This window comes from Pelodiscus sinensis, chromosome 3 (assembly GCF_052426305.1).
Source record: "Pelodiscus sinensis isolate ZL-2025 chromosome 3, ASM5242630v1, whole genome shotgun sequence".
Taxonomy (NCBI): Eukaryota; Metazoa; Chordata; order Testudines; family Trionychidae; genus Pelodiscus; species Pelodiscus sinensis.
In genome coordinates, this window is record NC_143054.1 from 921,767 (window position 1) to 938,428 (window position 16,662).

General features: G+C 61.1%; 1 protein-coding gene across 5 annotated transcripts in view; it reads right to left on the reverse strand.

The window, feature by feature from the left end:
- The window catches only part of ZNF512 (zinc finger protein 512), a 43,395-nt gene extending 32,882 nt beyond the window's left edge, over positions 1-10,513 (reverse strand). For 2 of the 5 annotated variants that reach the window (XR_012899066.2, XR_012899065.2), the window contains exons 1-6: positions 10,289-10,511; positions 7,129-7,312; positions 5,960-6,049; positions 4,212-4,298; positions 3,092-3,216; positions 2,620-2,706 (exon numbers count right to left, since the gene is read on the reverse strand). Coding sequence is in view for 3 of the 5 variants with exons in the window: in XM_075915745.2 (XP_075771860.1) it covers positions 2,620-2,706; positions 3,092-3,216; positions 4,212-4,298; positions 5,960-6,049; positions 7,129-7,174 (435 nt within the window). In the remaining 2 variants the exon portion in view is untranslated. Of the gene's footprint in view, positions 1-2,619; positions 2,707-3,091; positions 3,217-4,211; positions 4,299-5,959; positions 6,050-7,128; positions 7,313-7,533; positions 7,667-10,288 lie in introns of those variants that run through there. The other 3 variants (XM_075915745.2, XM_089776940.1, XM_075915746.2) reach the window with 3 other exon arrangements.
- Between the last annotated feature and the right edge of the window lie 6,149 nt (positions 10,514-16,662).

Genomic DNA, 16,662 nt, shown 5'->3' on the forward strand with positions numbered 1-16,662 from the left:
TGAGGCCAGCGCCCGGAAGGGGGAGGTGGGAGCACGACACGCAGCCCCAGCAGCGTTAAGCACCTCGCTGGAGTCCACGCGCCTTGGTTCCCATTTCCTCGCCGCCCCCGGTGGGAGCCCGACGGCTTCCCTGACTGCCGCGAGGAGCAGGAGCACTGGCTGCCTGGCAGGCGCCCTCGGAGTGCCGCTTCGTGGGTCTCCCCTAGCCGAAAGGTGGATCACGGCAGCGTCGCGCTTCCGTTTAGAGGAGCCGTGGCCTAGGCCTGTGGCCGGGCAGGAAACCTCCCCAAAGTGACCTGGGTGTATCTGAGGACGTGACCTCAGCGGAGTCTGCAGAGAGCTGGACGCACCGTCCCTCAGTGGGGAGGTAACTATTTCCCAGAGCATCGTTGTAACCCCCAACTGCTGCAGGGCCCAGCAAACCTGCCCTTGCTGGGACCTTGTAAGACACAACCCCTGGCCTCTGGCTGGAGGCTCCATTTCCCGGGGGAGGAGGGGCGTTCTCCATCAGCTGCTCCCATCCCAGGAGCCCATGGCCGGGGGAGGCCTCTCTCCTCAACATGCCTGCAGCCCTCCTTCCCTTCTCCTCCAAGCACGGCCAGGCTGGGTCAGACCAAAGGCCCTTCCCGCCCAGTGCCGGGTGTCCCAGAGGGAATCATTAAGTCATCTTGCCCATTCCCAAACAGAGGCTAGGGACACCGTTCCTACCCCTCCTGGCTACTAGCCATTGATGGACCCAACCTTCATGAATCTGTCTAGCTCTTTTTTCAACCCTCTTAAAGTCCTGGTCTTCATCACATCCTCTGGCGAGGAGTTCCACAGCTTGACTGTGCGCTGAGTGAAGAAAAACTTCCTTTTGTTGGTTTTAAACCTGCTGCCTATTCATTTCATTTGGTCACCCCTAGTTCTTATATTGTGGGAACAAGTAAATAACTTTTCCTTATTCACTGTTTCCACACCAGTCATGAATGTACAGACCTCTAGCATATCCCCCCTTTGTCGCCGCTTTTCTGAGCCAAAAAGTCCCAGTCCTTTTAATCTCTCTTCGTATGGGACCCGTTCCAAACCCCTCAGCATTTTTGTTGCCCTTTTCTGTGCCTCTTCCAATGCCAAGAGATCTTTTTTGAGATGAGATGACCACATCTGTGCGCAGTGTTCAAGCTGTGGCCATGCCATGGTTTTACAGAGAGGCAATAAGATATTCTCTGTTTTATTCTCTATCCTGTTTTTAATGACTCCTAACATTCTATTTGCTTTTTTCACTGTCGCAGCACAGAGCGGCTGGTTTCAAAGAACTATCCACAGTGACTCCAAGATCTCTCTTGAGTAGCTGTAGGCACATTAGACCCCATCATACTGTATGTATAGCTGGGATTATTGTTTCCAATGGGCATTACTTTACATTTGTCAACATTCAATTTCATTTGCCATTTTGTTGCCCAATCACATAGTTTGGGGAGATTTTGTTGAAGCTCTTCACAGTCTGCTTTGGTCTTAACTACCTTGAGCAGTTAGGTGTCATCTGCAACTTTTGCCACCTCACTGTTTAACCCTTTCTCTAAATCATTTATAAAGAAGTTGAATAGGATTGGTTCCAGGACAGACCCTGGGGGGACCCCACTAGGTACCTCTCTCCACTCTGAAAACTGACCATTTATTCCTGCCCTTTGTTTCCTGTCTCTTAATCAGTTACCAGTCCACAAATGACCTTCTCTCTTATCCCATGACAACTTACTTGACTTAAGAGCCTTTGGTGAGGGACCTTGTCAAAGGCTTTCTAAGTACACTATAGCCACTGGATCCCCCTTGTCCGTGTTTGTTACCCCTCAAAGAACTCTAACAAATTAGTGAGGCAGGATTTCCCTCTTCATAAACCATGCTGACTCTCCCCCAACCAATGATGTTCATCCACGTGTCTGACAATTTTATTCTTCACTAGTTTCAGCTCATTGGCCCGGTGCGGATGTCAGACTAGCAGGAGTTGCTCATGAGGAGGAGGGGGCTGCAGGCAGGCTGCTGCTCAGAGCTTCGCAGCTGTTGCTGCAGGACAGGGATACAAGTCTCCTGATTTCTGTTGCAGTCCGGAGGGTTCGAACAGAGGCAGCACAACCGGCAGCTTTGCTGGACAGCCCTGCCCGTTATTCTCTTAGGGCCCTGGGGGCAAGTCCTGTAGAAGGCAAAGAGGAACTGCCCCCGCCCCGGGCGGAGTGACACCCCCGAAAGGGTTTCCCTGCCAGACCGAGGCAGGGGCTTCCCGCAGGCCGTGCCCCTCGTGTGTCTGTGTGCAGGGTGCAGAGGGCTGAGAGCGGTTTCCTGTTTGCTTTGCACTTGGACAAGTCTCAGGCTCCCACCTGCTCTGCTCTCGGACGGCTGGATGACTCTGAGCTGCGTTTCACAAGGGCTCCCAGGCTTCTCGAAGGGGCGAGAGGCAGAGTCTGACCTGTTCACAGGCTGGCTGTCTAACAGGCGGGCCCTCCCACCGCTACCAGCTGAGCATGTCTGGCACACGCTGCCCCCAGGCTTTCGGGCTGGGAAGGCACAGCTGCTTGCCTTCCGGCGTGCGGTGGAGAGCAGCAAAGAGCTGCCTGTCTGGGGAGGCCAGGGCTTCGCGAGACGTACCAGGCTGTTGTGCTCTGCCATGATGTGGTATTTCATCCCTGCCAGTGACCTGAGCTGCTTCCCACAGTGGTGACACGTGAACATCTCCTGCGAGCAAAACAAGAGAGCGGAGCCCTACGCTGGAGGCCTCAGGAGGCCCTGCAGGCTGCGTGGCCACCAGCCTCAGCCATGGGGTGGCGGGCCAGGAAAGCAGGAGTTCCTGGCTGGGGAGAAAACACTGAGTGTGTCAGAGAAAGCCTGCATGCGTTCCCAGGCCAATCCACGCACCCTGCAGGGTGCAAAGGCCAGAGGGAGAGAAAGAACAGGCCCCCGCCCGCCGTCCTAAGCCGCAGGGAACACCGAGGGGCCGCCGCCGGCCCCACCAACTGACGAGCAGCCATGCGCTGGCGGGAAAGGGGCGGCTCTGGCCGGCCGGCACTGCAGCCATCCAGCCAGGGGAGGGAAGGGGAAATGGCACGAGTCTGTCTCTCACCTGTCTGCAGTTCGCCATATGCTTCTTCAGTCCCTCGACTGTCTTCCTGATCACAGCTCTGCACGTGGGGCAGGTAACTCTGCCCTTATCCAGGATCTCCAGGTACCACTGCTCCTCCACACTGCCTGTCCGTCGCAGAGCGGAGACGGAAGGGAGGGAAGAAAACACCACAGAGGTTTTCACTGCAGGGTGCAGAACGAAACTCTGCTCAGAGCTCTCGGGTGCACGGTGCCCTCCCTGGGGAGCTGTTCCTGACCCAGTGTAAATGGCTGCTCTTGCTCACGCCGTTTGCCACCTGCCGACAGCTCTAGCTCTGGCAGAAGAGCTGTTCTTAAAGCGCATGGCTGGGCGGAGATTCCCTGTTCCACTACCTAAGTCTGAGGGTGGGGTGATCTGCACCCCTCCCCAGGCCACTGGGGCGGGGGCTGGAGGGACAGGGGTTTGCGGGGATTTCGCTGCACTGCAGCCATGGAATGGGCCCACAAGCCCCTGCCACACGCAGGTGAAGAGAAACACAGAGCGGTGTGGCCTCCTGCCCATGCCCCCTCGGAGAGCTGGGAGGAGGCTCAGCTCCAGGGTTCTTCAGCCTAAAGCTGGTTCCGGAGAACGAAGCCAGAACTGGAATTCTGACAGCTGTAAGCGCTAACCTTCGCCTGCCCCCGAGGCTCTAAACGGCACCCCCGAGATGGGGCAGGCTGAAGGACCTCACACTGGTCGATGCACCGTCAGGCTGGCCCAGTATGGCCGCTCGCGCAGCCCTGCAGACGGTCTGTGGTGCAAGGCTCTTGGGCCAGGGTGCGCCGGTCTGACCGGCTACCAGGCTGCGGCGTGGGGTGATTTCTAGCCTCCATTCCTGTCCCAGGTGACGGGAATGTGACCATCCTGCTGGAGCCAGCCTGATGTATTTCCGCACCATTCAGGAAGCAATTCCCTCCCCAACACCACTGAGCAGAAAGTCCAACTGCCCAGGCCCTGGGAAGAGACCACGGCCATAGAACAGGGCTAAATGACAAAGAAACTACCAGAGGAGCCAGTCCCACAGTGCCAGAGGGGCCCACAACCCAGCGACGGAGAAAGCCGTGCTCAGGAAGGGCTGACCACGACCCGGCGCACCCCTTACCTGCTGCATACGCTGGCGGCTCTTTCCGCACAGAGCGCCCTTTGGATTTGGGATTTTGCTGTACCCCCGCTTGTTGGCTTTTCCCTGCTGCAAGGGAAACAATGAAAAAAGCTGGGAAACGTAACACTGCAAACCCTGATGCGATCTCAGCCATCGAATGCCAGCACTGCCCCTGCCATGCCTATTAGCCAGACCGGACTCTCCAGGCACACCAAGCAGGCATGGGGAAAGGACACACACCTGTAGGGCACACGTTAGCCTCCCTGGACACTCAGTCGTGGGTTTGAAAGTAACCCTCCTCCCACAAAGGAATTTTATCACCCAGCACAGAGGGAGACAGCTGACCTGGACGTCATCTGCAAGTTCGACATGATCACCTTGGGCTTGAATAAAGCTACTAACTGGTTAACACACGGCAAAGGCAATTTTCCTTGCCTTTGATATTTACATTCCCACCTCAAATGCCATGAATGGGACACGTCCAGCCTGCTGTAATTAGCGTAATTAACACAGGTCCCACAACTGACAGGTAAGTGCTGTTGCTGTTGCATATACCCAGGAGTCTGTAGCTTCCACCTCAACTCATCTGCTGAAGTGGGTTTAACCCATGAAAGTTGGTGACCTAATGCACTTGTTGGTCTCCAGGTATCACAGGGCTGCTCCTGGGCTTCCTCATGAGACAGGAAGCGGAGCTGGTGGGGCAGAAGCCCCATTCGAGCTGCCGGCTTGGCAGGCAAGGACGTCTTTGCAGAGGACTGGCGTTGATTTAAAACTGGAGTCCATTAGCTCAGTACCCAAGCCAGTAAAATGGTTCAAGGAAGAGACTCTAAACTCCATGAGCTACTTCCTGCCAGAGTCCTTCCTTCAGCCCAACCCACTGAAACAGCCTTTAGCCATTTCCCCCTCGCCTTCCAATCCCTGTGCCAATGAGGAGCCCTGGGCCACCTTACAGGCTAAAACTCCTTTGGACTTAGGCCTTCATAGGCTGGGCCCCACTTTGGCAGACAGGAAATGGGCCCGTCAGCTTGGCGGGCAGCTAGCCACTCACAGGTGGCGCAGCAGCTCACTGGGCAAGGGACCCGTCTAACAGGGTGCGTGTGCCCGTTCCCGAGAGCTGACGAGAAGGTGGGAATTTACTGGTTTGCAAGGAGCTGGCCCTCCTGTCTCACGCAGCCCGTCTGACAGTGGCCAGCTGGCGTGGGAGCTCCAGCTCTGCATTTCACCACGAACGTGGCTTTAAGGGCCTTTGCTGAAGCCTGCCCATGGCCAGCTCTGCTACTCGCTAGGGAGAGCTCTTGCACCAACAGACTCACAGACAGACCGACAAGATACACGCAGACGACTAACGAAGTCTGCTCTGCTTCCTGCCATTTCCTTTGCAGGGTCTGACTCAGCCTTTCGACTAGTCTCACTGGATCGCTATGTGTTTTGACCTACACAGCAGTTCTTCCCTGATCAGCCCCTTCCTCCGTGCCTTTCAGGAAAGCAGCACGACGGCCATTCGCCACGCCACGCACCAGAGCCAGCGCTGAACCGCAGCCTAATCGCTCTAGGCTGGCCCGCCAAAAGCCTTTGAATGAGTCTGGCTGTCTGCGGCATACAAAAGGCTGGGAAGCAGGCCAGCAGCAAAGGACTGGGGCTGTGCACAGGCAAGACCACGGACGCTGGCTAGAGCGGCACATGGTAACAGCAGAGGCAGCCGAGAGCACACAGGCCTGTGGCTGGGAACCACCAGCTACTTGTATTACCTGGAACTTTCTGCTTCTTTCTGGGGAACTCTTCATAAACGTCATCGTCCTCTCGCTCGGATTTCCTTTTCCCTGGGGAGGGCGACTCTCCTGTGGTCAGAAAACGACCATGGGTCAGCCCTGCAGAGGCTCCGGGAAGTTACAGCCACGTAACCAATCTCCGCCCCCCCCCCCCGCCCCCCAATCTCCAATGGTGCCCTCCCTGTCTTCAGGGTGGCTGGGCTGCTGAGGTGACGTGGTCACGTGGCCAAGTCCCAAAAAGTCCACAACCCTCCCTGCATATTGGAGCTCAACCCAACACCCTGCGAGTCCCCGGGGCCGAGCCTTTCCTTCCCAATGGCATTCTGCCCTTCTCCTGGGGGAGGGGGCTGTCCTTCAATGCATGCCCACCCCGGGAACACAAAAACCGGGCTTTCTGCCCCTCCACCCCACTGCCCTCTTCCCTCCCAGGCATACAGCACTGATGTCAGGGCTGTTCTCTCTGCTCTCCCTCTGACCAACCACTAGCTCCTACCCCCCAGCAGGCCCAGCTTAGTCATGTGACTTCGTTCATTCCTGCCACCCACTCCAGCAGGGCTACTCAACACGCGGCCCGTTGATTTGCGGCTGGCAGGGCGGTTCGGGTTTACGCAGGGCTCAATACGCAGCCCCTGAGTGGGATCCTTCAAATGTAGCGTCCACTGGGAACCCGCTCCACAACGGTGAGGCATCTCCCAGGTGGGGCGAGCACGGAAAGACGCAAGCGCACGGGCTGGCTGGAACAGATGTGTCGGCGTCCCTAGCCCCCAGGCAGGAGGTGCCAGGAGCGTCGGGGCATTGTGGGAAGTGCTGGCTGGGGAGAGGAGCTGACTGGCTCACACTGGTCATGTTTGGGTCCGGCGCGGCGGCTCAGTCTTTGTATTCATGCCCATCAGTGTGAAAGGAGCTAGTTACATACGTCTGCATATATGTGCAACCACACTTAAGCTGTGGCCGCGGCATGTGCTGTGAGTATCATCGTGGCTCCCGGGACTTCCAACGTTGAGTAGCCCTGCACTACAGCCTGGTTTGTATCCTGTGTGCTGCAAAGCTCTGAGACCCCACGAAAACAGACAGCTCCACCCCCACTCAGCTCCCTGTGGAGAGAAGCCCTGACGCAGGACACAGCCTGTAGGACTGGACAAAAGTACCTTTCTTCTCAGTGGATTTATTTACACTGGCTTTTCCTCCCCTCATGTCCAGGCAGGGGGCTGCAAGCTGCCTGCTTCCCCAGATTCTCAGCTCCTGCTCACTCAACCTTGGAAAGAGGCAGAAGTGAGGAAGGACTCATGGTCGTGGTCCCACCCTAGGAGACGAGTTCCAGGCTCCTGGCACCTAGGAAGAAGAAGGTTCTCGGGTCTCACACACCAGGGCGGGCAGAACATGCTGCTTTCGGCTCGCAGACGGCCTGGAGCCCCCCGCGGCTCAAGAGCCCTCCTCTATTTCTGCAGTCAGGCAAGGCCCGTGAGCCCCCCTGGACCTCCCCACAGGGCAAAGCAGCCTCCCCCAGCCCCCCCCCACAGGGCAAGGCGGCCCCCCCCCGGCCCAGGCCGCACCCCGAGTTCTGAGCGGTGCTGCCGGGTCCGTCCCGGGGTCTCAGATCGCGCCGGGCTCGGCCGGGTTCAGGTCAAACTAGCGACGCGCAGAGCGGCCTTCCCGCCCCCGGAACGGCCCCGCTGTGGTACGGCCCGCGGGGAAGGGGCACGGGGGGGTCCCCGCTGTGGTTCGGCCCGAAGGGAAGGGGCGCAGAGGGGGGCCCCGCTGTGGTACGGCCCGAAGGGAAGGGGTGCGGGGGGGGGGCCCCGCTGTGGTACGGCCCGAAGGGAAGGGGCGCGGGGGGGGGCCCCCGCTGTGGTACGGCCCGAAGGGAAGGGGCGCGGGGGGGGGGCCCGCTGTGGTTCGGCCCGAGGGGAAGGGGCGCGGGGGGGGGCCCCCGCTGTGGTTCGGCCCGAGGGGAAGGGGCGCGGGGGGGGCCCCGCTGTGGTTCGGCCCGAGGGGAAGGGGCGCGGGGGGGGCCCCGCTGTGGTTCGGCCCGAGGGGAAGGGGCGCGGGGGGGGCCCCGCTGTGGTTCGGCCCGAAGGGAAGGGGCGCGGGGGGGGGCCCCGCTGTGGTACGGCCCGAAGGGAAGGGGCGCGGGGGGGGGGCCCCGCTGTGGTACGGCCCGAGGGGAAGGGGCGCGGGGGGGGGGCCCGCTGTGGTACGGCCCGAAGGGAAGGGGCGCGGGGGGGGCCCCGCTGTGGTTCGGCCCGAAGGGAAGGGGCGCGGGGGGGGGGCCCGCTGTGGTACGGCCCGAAGGGAAGGGGCGCGGGGGGGGGCCCCCGCTGTGGTTCGGCCCGAAGGGAAGGGGCGCGGGGGGGGTCCCGCTGTGGTACAGCCCGAAGGGAAGGGACGCGGGGGGGGGGGGCCCCCGCTGTGGTACGGCCCGAAGGGAAGGGGCGCGGGGGGGGTCCCGCTGTGGTACGGCCCGAAGGGAAGGGGCGCGGGGGGGGGCCCCCGCTGTGGTACGGCCCGAAGGGAAGGGGCGCGGGGGTGGGCCCCCGCTGTGGTACGGCCCGAAGGGAAGGGGCGCGGGGGGGGCCCCGCTGTGGTACGGCCCGAAGGGAAGGGGCGCGGGGGGGGGCCCCCGCTGTGGTACGGCCCGAAGGGAAGGGGCGCGGGGGGGGGCCCCCGCTGTGGTACGGCCCGAAGGGAAGGGGCGTGGGGGGGGGCCCCCCGCTGTGGTACGGCCCGAAGGGAAGGGGCGCGGGGGGGGCCCCGCTGTGGTACGGCCCGAAGGGAAGGGGCGCGGGGGGGCCCCCGCTGTGGTACGGCCCGAAGGGAAGGGGCGCGGGGGGGCCCCCGCTGTGGTACGGCCCGAAGGGAAGGGGCGCGGGGGGGCCCCCGCTGTGGTACGGCCCGAAGGGAAGGGGCGCGGGGGGGGCCCCGCTGTGGTACGGCCCGAAGGGAAGGGGCGCGGGGGGGGCCCCGCTGTGGTTCGGCCCGAAGGGAAGGGGCGCGGGGGGGGCCCCGCTGTGGTACGGCCCGAAGGGAAGGGGCGCGGGGGGGGGGGGCCCCGCTGTGGTTCGGCCCGAAGGGAAGGGGCGCGGGGGGGGGGCCCGCTGTGGTACGGCCCGAAGGGAAGGGGAGCGGGGGGGGGCCCCGCTGTGGTACGGCCCGAAGGGAAGGGGCGCGGGGGGGGCCCCGCTGTGGTACGGCCCGAAGGGAAGGGGCGCGGGGGGGGGGACCCCGCTGTGGTACGGCCCGAAGGGAAGGGGCGCGGGGGGGGGGCCCGCTGTGGTACGGCCCGAAGGGAAGGGGCGCGGGGGGGGACCCCGCTGTGGTACGGCCCGAAGGGAAGGGGCGCGGGGGGGGGGCCCGCTGTGGTACGGCCCGAAGGGAAGGGGCGCGGGGGGGGCCCCGCTGTGGTTCGGCCCGAAGGGAAGGGGCGCGGGGGGGGCCCCGCTGTGGTACGGCCCGCGGGGAAGGGGCGCGGGGGGGGGGCCCGCTGTGGTTCGGCCCGAAGGGAAGGGGCGCGGGGGGGGGGCCCGCTGTGGTACGGCCCGAAGGGAAGGGGCGCGGGGGGGGTCCCGCTGTGGTACGGCCCGAAGGGAAGGGGCGCGGGGGGGGGGCCCGCTGTGGTACGGCCCGAAGGGAAGGGGCGCGGGGGGGGCCCCGCTGTGGTTCGGCCCGAAGGGAAGGGGCGCGGGGGGGGCCCCGCTGTGGTACGGCCCGAGGGGAAGGGGCGCGGGGGGGGGGGCCCGCTGTGGTTCGGCCCGAAGGGAAGGGGCGCGGGGGGGGGCCCGCTGTGGTACGGCCCGAAGGGAAGGGGCGCGGGGGGGGCCCCGCTGTGGTTCGGCCCGCGGGGAAGGGGCGCGGGGGGGGGCCCCCGCTGTGGTACGGCCCGAAGGGAAGGGGCGCGGGGGGGGGGGCCCGCTGTGGTACGGCCCGAAGGGAAGGGGCGCGGGGGGGGGGGCCCGCTGTGGTACGGCCCGAAGGGAAGGGGCGCGGGGGGGGGGGGCCCCGCTGTGGTACGGCCCGAAGGGAAGGGGCGCGGGGGGGGGGGCCCGCTGTGGTACGGCCCGCGGGGGGGCCCCGCTGTGGTACGGCCCGAAGGGAAGGGGCGCGGGGGGGGGGGGCCGCTGTGGTACGGCCCGAAGGGAAGGGGCGCGGGGGGGGGGGCCCGCTGTGGTACGGCCCGCGGGGGGGCCCCGCTGTGGTACGGTCCGAAGGGAAGGGGCGCGGGGGGTTCGCGCTGTGGTACGGCCCGCGGGGGGGGCCCCGCTGTGGTACGGCCCGAAGGGAAGGGGTGCGGGGGGGTCCGCGCGCACTTACCGAGTTGCTGCTGCTCCCGCTCCCGCGCCCGCCCCTGCCAATCGCCAACAACCGTCCCGCCCGTGACGTCATCTCCGCGCGCCTGGACCATCGAGTCAAGGTCGCGCTCGGAACAGCCGTTTCCGGGCCTGCCATAGAGTCGGCACCGCGGCCAGAGCGTCGCGTCCTGTCAGACCCCGGCCTCTGGCGCCCCCCGCGGAGCCGCTGGGTGCGGCCCGAGCGGGGATTCCCCGCCCCCGCCCAGCTGCAGCTCCCTGCAGCCCCGCGGTGGCGCCTCCAGAGCCCGCGGGCGGGGCGGGGCGGGGCGGGGGGGCTCCGGTGCGTTCCACAGGCGGGCGCCGCGCGGGACCTGCTCCTCCAATAGCCCCTGGACGCACCGGCGGCCCCGCCCCCAGCCCCTGCGCGCTCCCGCTGCACGAGCCTCCCAGGGACACTGAGGCACACACCTGGGCCGCCCCGCCCCGCCCCTCCCAGGGACACTGAGGCACACACCTGGGCCGCCCCGCCCCTCCCCTCCCAGGGACACTGAGGCACACACCTGGGCCGCCCCGCCCCGCCCCTCCCCTCCCAGGGACACTGAGGCACACACCTGGGCCGCCCCGCCCCTCCCCTCCCAGGGACACTGAGGCACACACCTGGGCCGCCCCGCCCCGCCCCTCCCCTCCCAGGGACACTGAGGCACACACCTGGGCCGCCCCGCCCCTCCCCTCCCTTCCCAGGGACACTGAGGCACACACCTGGGCCACCCCGCCCCGCCCCTCCCCGGGGACACGTGTCATGGAGACGCTTCGGCGAACAGGTGGGAGCGGGGAGCGCGCGGGGGGGAGCAGATCCAGGAGCCGCGGGGGCAGTGGGTGCGGTGCTCGGGGCTCTTCGCTGGGAGGGAGGGAGGGAGGGCTGCGGGTGCGTCTTTGCTTTGTTTGTTTGTTTGTTTTCCCCTGTGTTTGAGAGTGAAGCTTCCCCCTCCCCTTGATGGAGTTTGTGCTGTGATTGGCAGGTGGAAACTGTTGGCTGCTAATTAAAGTTTGAATTCTAGAAGCCTCTGCTGATTGGCTGAGCCTTGGTAGGGGGAGGGGCTTTATAAGGCAGTGGGCAAGCGACCAAGGAGCTTGCGAACAGGTGAGTGCTAACAGGGAGTTTGGAAGGGCGGGAGGTTCTCTTGCCTTTCTTTTAAATCACTTCTCCAGGACAGCAGCGATGGATGGTGATGGGTCTGCTGTTGTTACCTGCACAGCGTGTGCCATGTTTGTCTTCCTCCCGGAAGAAAGAACGGATTTCATCTGCACCAAGTGCAAGCTGGTCGAGATTTTGGAAGAAAAAATTAGAGGACTGGAGGCCCAAGTGTCGACCCTACGCTTGATCAGAGAGGATGAAGACTTCCTCGATAGAAGGCAGTGTTTAATCCTTCAAGCACAGCAGGCAGAAGAGCCAGAGAGGGCAGTACGTGACCAAGAGGAGAACTGGCAGCATGTAACTTCTAGAAGGGGAAAAAGGCCAGTACGGGAATCCCCCGATGCTATAGAGGTAAGCAATCGCTTTCAAGCTCTCTCCACAGGCTCTGCAGTGCTGAAAGCTCTGGAAGGGACCTCACAAGGAAGAAACCAGAAGGGAACACCATCTACTGGAAGGCATGGGATGCGTAGTCCTACGGATGGGGGTTCCACGGCCACCACCCCCAAAAGGAAACGACCGGTGGTGGTGGTTGGGGACTCCCTCCTAAGAGGGACTGAGCCATCCCTCTGCTGTCCGGACCTGGAATCTCGAGAGGTGTGCTGCTTACCGGGAGCTCGCATTCAGGATGTCACTGAGAGGCTTAGCAAGCTGATCAAACCTTCGGATCGCTACCCCTTCCTGCTTCTCCACGTGGGAACTAATGATACGGCCCAGAATGATCTTGAGCGTGTTACTGCGGATTATGTAGCACTAGGAAGAAGGATCCAAGAATTTGGAGCGCAGGTGGTATTCTCCTCCATCCTCCCTGTTGAAGGGAAAGGACTGGGCAGGGATCGTCGAATTGAGGACGTAAATGCGTGGTTGCGCAGATGGTGTCGCAGAGAGGGCTTTGGTTTCTTTGACCATGGGACTCTGTTCTGGGCACAAGGATTGTTAGGAAGAGATGGGATCCACCTAACGAAGAGAGGAAGGAGCATCTTCGCGGGTAGGCTTGCAAACCTAGTGAGGAGGGCTTTAAACTAGGTTCGTCGGGGGACGGTGACCAAAACCCTGAGGGGAATGGGAAAGTCGGATACCGGGAAGAAATGCAGAGAGGAAGGGGCAAGAAAGGAGGACCCAGGTTTCGAATGGAGAAGATAGGACGATCAACTGGTTACCTGAAGTGTTTATACACTAATGCGATAAGCCTGGGCAACAAACAGGAAGAACTGGAGGCCCTGGCCCAGACCAAGAAATATGATTTAATTGGGATAACAGAGACTTGGTGGGATGACTCGCATGACTGGAGCGCTGTCATGGAAGGGTATAGACTGTTCAGGAACAACAGGCAGGGGAGAAAAGGAGGAGGAGTTGCACTATATGTAAGAGAGCACTACGATTGCTCTGAACTCCAGTATAAAGAGGGAGAAAAACCTGTTGAGAGTCTATGGGTTAAGTTTAAAGGAGCAAACAACAGCAGTGATGTTGTGGTTGGTGTTTGCTACAGGCCACTGGATCAGGTGGATGAGGTAGATGAGGCTTTCTTCGGACAACGGAGCGAAGCTTCCAGATGAAGTCCCCCACGAGAACCAGGGCCTGCGATCACCCTGACATCTGCTGGGAAACCAATACGGCAGTACACAGGCAATCCAGGAAGTTTTTGGAGAATGTTGGGGATAACTTCTTGGTACAGGTGCTGAAGGATCCGACCAGGGGCCATGCGCAGCTTGACCTTCTGCTCACAAACAGGGAGGGACTAATAGGGGAAGTGGAGGTGGGTGACAACCTGGGAAGCAGTGATCGTGAGATGGTAGATTTCAGGATCCTGACCAAAGGAAGAAAAGAGAGTAGTAAAATACAGACCTTGGACTTCAAAAAAGCAGATTTTGACTCCCTCAGAGATCTGATGGGCAGAATCCCCTGGGATGTTAACATGAAGGGGAAAGGAGTCCAGGACAGCTGGCAGTATTTTAAAGAAGCCTTATTGAAGGCACAGAAGGCAGACAGGACACTGGGCTGGATGGGCCTTTGGTCTGACCCTGTATGGCTGTTCTTGTGTTGAAATAAATGACCCTGGGGGCCCTTCTAGCCCAGGGGCTCTAGTGCTGACCCTAACCTAGCGCATCACACACCACGCGGCCACCAGCACATCCCTTCCCAGCCGTGCCGAGTGGAGGAATCTACCAGGGAGCAGGTGCAGGGGGTGAGAACCCAGGGACAGGTGGGTTCTCTGATGGGGTGTGCAGCCTGGAGGGAAGGGCACCGCAAAGGCCCCTGGCCTGCCCCTTGTAGGAGCCCAGAACTGCCAGTGGGAACCTGTGTCCAGAAGCCGAGGGTAAGTCCAGTGCAGGCAGACGTGCATGGCCACTCAGATCAGGCTAGTGCACTAAGGTTGCAGGGTGGCCACCTGACATGGGCTCGCGTTAGCTACCTAGGTAGAGACCCAGCCTAGAGTCTAGGCACGCAGTCCAACAGTGCGCCTCAGTCGCCCTGGCCCCCTGCTCTGTTTAGCGCCCTGCCTCCATCAGTGTTAGCACCCAAACTTCCCCCAGCCTGGGACTCCCCCTCAGGGCCGTGAGCACAGACTGAGGGGCTTTTACACTGCCCCTCTCCTCCGAGGATCTCCAAGCATGGTACAGGCATGAACGCACAAAAAGCTCATTCTGCTTCCCAGCCCCCCACATGGCCCAGCTGATGGGGTGCATGATCTGGGCCAAGCCCATAGGCCCAATGGGTACCATAACACCTCCCTGGCAGGGGCACAGACGCAGGCTGCTCGGAGAGCCACGGCTGAATGGCAGCCAGTTCAGTGAAGAGCTCTGCTAGCCAGGTGGCCGATACAGGCCCGGGCAGCGTACCAGGAAGCAGCCACTGCCGGCACACATGGAGGGCTCGTCTACACTGGCCCCTTTTCCGGAAGGGGCATGTTAATTTCAGAGATCGCAATAGGGAAATCCGCGGGGGATTTAAATATCCCCCGCGGCATTTAAATAAAAATGTCCGCCGCTTTTTTCCGGCTTTTAGAAAAGCCGGAAAAGAGCGTCTACACTGGCCCCGATCCTCCGGAAAAAGCGCCCTTTTCCGGAGGATCTTATTCCTACTTCAAACAGGCCTACTTCAAAGTAGGAATAAGATCCTCCGGAAAAGGGCGCTTTTTCCGGAGGATCGGGGCCAGTGTAGACGCTCTTTTCCGGCTTTTCTAAAAGCCGGAAAAAAGCGGCGGACATTTTTATTTAAATGCTGCGGGGGATTTAAATATCCCCCGCGGATTTCCCTATTGCGATCTCTGAAATTAACATGCCCCTTCCGGAAAAGGGGCCAGTGTAGACGTAGCCGGAGGGTGTTAAAGTGCTGGGGTGTACATGGGAAGGAATGATACCAAAGCTGGAGAGAATTAAGGTTAATGTGGAGTTTGCATGCAGCCACAGCCCGTTACCACAGAAGCAAAGGGTTCTGAAAGAGCAGTTCGCTTTGGACCCACTCTTGTAGGGTAATTAAGAGACTTCCACTCATTCTAGTGCTCCACAGGACTCTGATGCAGTCACTTCAAAGATCACTTTTCTTTTCACAACCCACTTCCCTGACCTCATGCTGGTGTGCTTAAGTGACCTACAGCACTTTGCTAATGTGCAGTTCGAGACACCGCAGCTGCATTGTTAATTAACCGGCTCTAACCTATCTCCTTTCTAAGTACTTTTCTACCTGGCAGGGACTTACAGACAAAAGTGGCTCTCAATTGGTGGAGACACTTCCACGTTTCTCTTTTCTGCATCATAAAAGGACATGCAGCTTTTGCTCTTGGGAGAGGGAAGAGGTGACATCCAGCTTCATTTTTTACATGTTTTAGTCCAGGGTGGGAACCTTTTTTGGGGCAGGGGCCTTTAACCCCCAGAAAAATCAGTCAGGGGCTGCACAAGTGAGAAGTGGAAAAGAACCCCTCAGCGTGGCCCCCACTGAGGAGAAAGAGACTCCCCACATTCCCCTCACACACCAGAGCCTTGGGAGCCCAGGCTGGTAGATTTGTGGGACTGGGGTGCAGGGGTTTGGTTTGTGACTGGACGTAGGAGGGGACTGTGATCTGGGGCAGAGGCCTGGGGTGCCAGATCTGGGAGAGGGTCTGGGTGCAGGAGAGGGACAGAGGGTGGGTATGCTGGGGGGGGAAGGGAGGGGCTGGAGTGTCAGAGGCAGGCTCTGGCCAGGAGACTTACCAGCCAGCAGCCCAACCAGCCTTTCTGCCTGCAGAGCTATAATCTTGCAGAGCCTAAAAAGTCTCTCCACCAGCCTGCAGGGCCATGTGCTTGTGTCAGTAACTGAGCAGGAAGGGAGGGGTTGTGGTGCTTCATGTGCTGCCTGTTACTCAAACAGGCAGCTCCCATTGGGCAGAAGTCAGCCAATGGGATTGTACTTGGGGTGGGAGTTACACCTGAAGCCTTCTCCCTCCCCCCTCCTCTCCAAGCTCCCAGTTTTTAAAGAAAACCACCAAAGCAGCCATGCAGCACTTGAGAGACTAACCGGACAGTTTATAAGGGCGACGGCTGCTTTTTCCTTAAACCAAGATCAGGCTAACACGGCTACCTCTCTGTTTTTAAAGAGAAGCTTTTCCGAGCCGTCTGCAGGGCAAGCAGGGAAGCCTGCCTGGGGCTCCCCATGGCGTCTGTGGGCCGGATCCAGCCCGTGGGCCATAGTTTGCCCAGGCCTGGTCTAGCGGGACACCAAGGGGGAGAACACTCACAGATCCTAACCAGAAACTTAGTTCCAGAATAGACAGTGGGGAGGGGAGGGGGTGGGGCTTTATGCTTTGGGGAACACTCCCTCCTGCTGGGAAAAGTGGCTAACGTGGGGTTTCTACCCAGAGCTGACACGGCCTGTTCTGGCTGTTGAACCCTCTGCAACGCCAGGGCCAGTTCCAAATGCAGGCAGCCCCATGTATAGCCATGCTACACTGCCCCACGCCCCTTGGCTGCTCTTTTCCTCCCGGCACGTGTGGCCTAGCCCCGGGGTTCATGCTGCACCTCTCGCCGCTGAGCGCCTGAAGGGACGCTCTGGGTGGCCATTTACCAGCAAGCAGCGTGAGGCGCCAGTCGCGCAGAACCCCTTTGCTTCCACCCACATGAACATCGGGCAGCCACAGAATCAGCCATGGCTGAAAAGTCAAAGGTGACCAAACCTCCCTTCTCGTGACTAGCATCTCACTAACCACGTGGCAATCTGAGCACCCTGGA